Source organism: Rissa tridactyla, chromosome Z (genome assembly GCF_028500815.1).
Source record: "Rissa tridactyla isolate bRisTri1 chromosome Z, bRisTri1.patW.cur.20221130, whole genome shotgun sequence".
Classification (NCBI taxonomy): Eukaryota; Metazoa; Chordata; class Aves; order Charadriiformes; family Laridae; genus Rissa; species Rissa tridactyla.
The window spans coordinates 8784686-8790685 of NC_071497.1; the positions used below are offsets into that span (position 1 = coordinate 8784686).

General features: G+C 43.1%; 1 protein-coding gene across 2 annotated transcripts in view; it reads right to left on the reverse strand.

Annotated features, from left to right (window-relative positions):
- ATG10 (autophagy related 10) overlaps positions 1-4322 on the reverse strand; it is an 83303-nt gene extending 78981 nt beyond the window's left edge. The window contains exons 1-2 of one of the 2 annotated variants that reach the window (XM_054185559.1): positions 4270-4322; positions 2227-2352 (exon numbers count right to left, since the gene is read on the reverse strand). In XM_054185559.1, coding sequence (XP_054041534.1) covers positions 2227-2352; positions 4270-4311 — 168 coding nt within the window. In that variant the 5' untranslated portion in view covers positions 4312-4322. Of the gene's footprint in view, positions 1-2226; positions 2353-3876; positions 4214-4269 lie in introns of those variants that run through there. The other variant, XM_054185560.1, reaches the window with a different exon arrangement.
- Between the last annotated feature and the right edge of the window lie 1678 nt (positions 4323-6000).

Here is a 6000-nt window from a genome sequence, read left to right on the forward strand (position 1 = left end):
TTCACAGAAAGTTCAAACTTTGACTCATGTATTAAATTCCCAATAGAGGCTCAGAGCATCTTTCTTTGTTGAATAAATCCTCACAAACATAGCCTTGGACTAAAATCTAAAGTTTCAAATGGTTCCCTGTAAGAAAGGGTGCATTGTCACGCTTGGCTAATATTTGCAGTCTTTTAAAAAGTTCTAAACAGAATGCATCTAAAGCCAAGATCCTGCTTCTTACTGAAATTCTGTTTCATCTGTGATGAAGTGTCACAAATGCTAATGTACAATTGCTTATGTACAAATCATGGCATACATTTACTTTGGAACTCCTTATGTTTCAAACTGGTACAACTATGATTGTTTTCCCCAAAATTCATGAAAGCATGGGAAACCATTAAAGCCATTAAATTAAAAAAAAAATAATTAAAGCAGTAAGTTTTCTACAGCAGAAAGAAGAAATACACAGACAATAATGAGTATCCTAAACCATCCATTATTGAAAACCAGTCAGAGAAGCAGGAGAACACATGAAAACCTACATTGCCCACCCATCAAAAAAAGCACATCAAAGAGAAAGCCTAGAACATAGTGGATTTATTATTAGATGGAGAATAACAGAAGCATTCAAAGTAGAAAAAGCAAGTATTCAAAAGATTTCTATTGGTATTATAGAACAAATACAAATTATGTAGCCATAACTATTACGAAGCAGTGGTTAAGCAGGACATTGGCATTAATTGGCTATCACTAGGTATTTTTAAATCAGTACTTAAGAACCACAGATTTTCTTCAAGTCTTTGAGCACTGCGTAAGTTTCAGAGAACTTTGGAGAAAGCCAGCATGTATTAATATATCTTTATATACTGGCTAATTTGTGTAACTGTACACATTTTACCTCAACATCATCCCAAGCAAAATAACAGAAGACATTCTGTTAAAAAGAATTCAGTAAATAAAGAAATATATACACTAAATGTACTTATTTTTTAAGAAAAATAGATTTTGTCGGGGTAACTTAAAAAGATATGTTGATAAACATAAAAGTCTTAACTAAGCTCAGACTTCCATAAGATAACTGCTGATTCCACAAGCAGAAATAAAAAAAATTAAAATAATCCCACACACAAAACCATCTGACACACAGTAAAGGATAAAAAAATCATTCCTTTGGACTTAAAAAATGGGGAATCATCATAAAAGAATTGATTCTAATGGGGTCCTGTGGGACTAGTCTTGCCCCTGCACTATTTAAAATTTTCATTAATGAGCTAGAAACAACATTTAATTATTATTGGTGATGTTTGAAAGTTACGGGAAAGCAACAAATAATGAGGATTGATCACTAATACATACAGATTCTTCTGGCTGCTGTATGCAACTAACATGTATTTTAACACAAAATATTAAGTCACACATCTAGAACAAAGACTATTTCAGCTTATTATTACTATTTCAGCTTAAACAGTTCAAGTTATCCTTGGATATATAACCACAAGCACTTGCCCAGAGCAGGAAGGTTTGAATTTCACAGTGATACAACATTCATTGTCTAGTTCTGCCCACAGTTGAAAAAGGGATTTTATATACTGGAAAGGATTCAGAGGAGATCCACAAGAATGATTAAAATATCGGAAAACACGTCAAATAGTCAGGGAGCTCAACGTGTTTTGCTTTTAGACTGACAAGGTTAAGGGATGAATTGATCTGAATCTAAAGTACCAAAACAGGGAGAGTTCTGATAAAAGAAGCGTTCTCAACTTAGCAGACAAGGTACAGCTACCAACAGCTGGAACATGAAGCTAGGCAGTTAGGATTAAAAGTAACAGCTTTTTTTTTTTATTTTAAATTCATTTAGCATAGCCAACCATTCCAAAGGCTTGTTGAAAGCTGTAACTGTTTCCCCATCATTAGGGATTCTGAAAATTAAGGCTCCATAATGCCTTAAAAGACAATTTCCGATCAAAACTGAAATAATCTCATGTAATCCTACCCCTCTGTTATACAGGTTGCATTGGGCGATCCCACAAGTTGCTTCTGGATTCATGATCTCTATTCAGTACATGTACTGGCTTAAAACCTCATGTAAACCATCTATGCACTATTTTGTTCTTGGACCAGCTGTGTAAAATGCCATTTATTTCACATGTTTTAAACCCTCCTTAAAGGATGTTCCAGCTTGTGGTGTGTCAACAGCTCAAAAAGGCCAGTGAGGCCTAAAAATTAATACTGTGATTATTTTACCTTGCTAGTTCTCCACTCCCAGCCATCTCCTATTTGCTGTGAATGTTTAATAAATTCTTCACAGTACTGATTGAACCTTTTTTCTTCCAAAAAGAAGTCCTCTTCACCTGCCATGCTACAGGATATCTGCAGAGCAAACTAAACGTTAGTCTGACAGATAAAATGAACAATAAAAACTTTCACTGATTTACAGCAATTGAATACTAAAATAACAAAGCTCTGGGGGAAAAAATTGTTTAAGTAAAACAAAGAGTCATTTCTTTAAATACATAATAAGATACACAGAATGGATGCGGCTGGAAGGGACATCTGAAGATTGGCTAGTCCAATCCCACTACTCACAGCAGGATCAACTAGAGCAGGTTGCTCAGGATCATTTCCAGTTGCATTTTGATTATCTCCAAGGACAGAGATGCCACAACCTCTCTAGGGTACCTGTTCCAGCGTTCAACTACCACAGCAGTAAATAATTTTTCTTCTGTTCAAATGAAAAATATTTAGGTACCACTTGGTGCCCACTGCCTCTTGTGCTTTCACTGCATAGTACTGAAGTCTGGGTCCACCTTCTTTATTCCCTCCCACCAGGTATAATATAATAATATGTATAATATTCATAAGATGCCACTGACATTTCTCTTCTCCAGACTGGAGAGACATAGCTCTCAGCCTTGCCTCATATGTCAGACACCCTTAATCATCTTTGTGGCCCTTCACTGGACTTGCTCCAGTATGGTGTTGTCTTTCTTGTACCGGGGAGCCCAGAGCTGGACACAGTACTGCAGCTTTGACGTATGTTTCCTTAGGCAGTTAGTACGGGCCAACTGGCAACCAGCTACCTGAATCCACTTGTGGGCTACTTCGACAGGCATCGCATCTTTTCCTTGGGGAAATGAGCAGTTCCACAAAAGCTTAACATCTCTAGTGTTTGGTGACTCAGACCCTACAGGATGGCAATCAGAGCCCAGCTGAAGCAAATGCTCCTGCTCAGTACAGCTCTCAATAGCCCAGCAACGTGGCTTCAGGGGGTGCTTCAAATGAGCACCTTCCCCACCCCTCAAATGCTTCCCTCCCAGGGTCTTAACAGAAAAACTCTCAAAGAATCTGTCCAGTTTTACTCCCCCTTTCAAGGGGGATGTACCATAAATACAGCTGTTTCAATGTGTTTATAGACATCAGGCATCACTGCGGCACCACGTACTCAGTAACCATTACAACTAGACCGCAACTTTTCTTAACAAGAAATACAAAGGACACAGCACCTCCTGCATGTTCATTATTTTTCAAGATCTGGCCCTAAATTGCAACATCATCCTGTCCGCCCATGACATCAATTATTTACCTAGCACTTGAAAATACATCATTTTCAACGGCAGTTAACCCAAGCCCCTATTATTGTTTGTGCTACCTGAATGTCAAGAAAGAGGAAATGTGGAAAACGGACACCGCAAACGTTTCTGCAATTCCTAAATTTCCCACCCCAGATGATGGACTGCAGAACTGCCCCAAGCACATTAATGAAAGCATCGGCCTCACATATGTTTTAAGCAGAACTTTGCACTTTACAGAATTAGCGGCTGTGAAGAGATACTAGGCTACCGGCACCTGCGCAGCACACCTCCCTTCCTTTCATAAACTTTCATAAAATACAACCTTTCGGAAAGAGCGGCGAGCAGATCCGAACTAATCCCTCCCACTCGCCCACGGGCCCCGGGCAAGCCCCCGGCCAGGCCCGCTCCTTCTCCTCCTCCTTCTCCTCACTCCCCACGCCGAGACGGCTCCCCCGGCTCGGCCCTCGCCCCTTCACATCCCCCCGCCGCCAGGGGAGGGCTGGCGGCCGGGACGGCCGTGTGTGCCGGGGGAATGGCAGCGGCGGGGCCCGGCGTGAGGCGCGGTCGGCCCGTCCCGCCTGAGACGAGGCGAGGCGAGGTGAGGTGAGGCGAGGCCCGGCGCAGGGAAGAAAGGGTGGGGGTCGCACACCCCGAGCGGGGCCCCAGAGGAGGCGGGGGGGGGGGGGGCAGCCCCGACGCACCGCCCTCCACATACCGTCACCCTCCTCCTCCACCTCCTCTCGTCGGCTCCGCGCATGCGCGCGCGCAGCTGGGCCGGGGGGCGGGTGCGCGTGCGCGGCGGGAGGCTCTCGCTGCCGGCTGGAGCGGGGGCAGGGCTGCGGCCAATGGCGGGAAACCGGGGCAGACCGGGCTGACAGGGTCGTGTGTGGAGCGCCCGACGCCGGCCATCCCATCCCATCCCATCCCATCCCATCCCATCCCATCCCGGGCCTGCCGTATGCGCTGTGTGAGGCGGGGTGCGAGGCAGCAGCGCTCTGGGAAAAGGCCTCCTGCCACCCCAAAAAAGTGTCGGCCCTCCAATAAATTTAGGTCAGGCTGGCCTTCTTCCAGAAGCTTGACCGCGCCAGTTCTTTCTGAATGTTTCTAATTGTTTTCGCAGGCTTAATCACCCTTCTTTCTCTACAATATAAGTAAATGCTGTTATTACTTTTCCCTAGCGCAGATGAGGGGCAGGGAAGGTGAAATTAAAGTGTCCAGGTCACCCAAGCAGTGTCTTGTGACATGCAGGGTAAGTAGAAGAGTAATCCAAAATGGTGATGCAGTTGTCTGGACGAAAGCATGAAGAAATGCAGGGTCTCACCAAAACCATAATCATAGAATGTGTGGGGTTGGAAGGGACCTTTAAAGGCCATCTAGTCCAACCCCCCTGCAGTGAGCATGGACATCTTCAACTAGATCAGGTTGCTCAGAGCCTTATCAAGCCTGGCCTTGAATGTCTCCAGGGATGGGGCCTCCACCACCTCTCTGGGCAACCTGTGCCAGTGTCTCACCACCCTCATTGTAAAGAACTTCTGCCTAATGTCTAATCTAAACCTACCCTGCTCTGGTTTAAAATCATTCCCCTTGTCTTGTCGCTACATGCCCTTGCAAACAGCCTGAGCCATTTCCAGGAGACGCCCAATGTGGATTTCAGTGTTCATTTTGTTACCCAGTCTTTATAATTGCTTTTAGATCTGAGAATTTGGTAGGTGCACACAAGCGCTTTCGCTACACAAATGTTAGAAGACTTATTTTTAAATTTACAAGTCTGTTAAACCGTACATTTTTCAGTGGTAAGGTCTTGTCTGGTGTGACTAAGCTATCCACACTGTAGTTTGTGCAGAATGCATTATATTTGGATAGACAAGTGGCACGTGAAACGTTGGCTTTACTTATTTTGCAGCAAACTGCCATTTTAAAGAGTTTTATGACTGTTGCATGAAGAATAAATAAGAGCCGTCCCATCAGCTTTGGAGACCATGCTGCTTGGTGCAGAGCCTCCATATGCAAATGGTGCTTTGCTCCAGCTGGTTGTGATGGGGTGTTCTCCGACTGTGAATTTCCTAATTTGCTTGTAATTTGCTGGGTGTGGAGAGCTCACAAGGGCCGAAGCATTTTGCTAGGTGTATTCCTGAGGTTAACCATTTCTCTTTGTTCTTAAAATTCTGTTTTCTAGATCTTGGCTGTTAGCAGCCTAGTTCTTAAAATATGTACCATGATTCATATTTAAAGAAAATTTTCACTATTCTTTGTGAACAATTAAATGTTCCATCTAAGTCTGTAGTTTTCAGCATTAGATGTACATATGAGCAAAGTTTTGTTTAATGAAGGTATTTTGGATAATGATTAATTGTGCGATGTGCTTTGAACAGATTACAGTACCTTCATAGATTACTATTTTGACTGCATATATTATTTTTGAAAGCAGTTGCATAGCTTGGCTGAT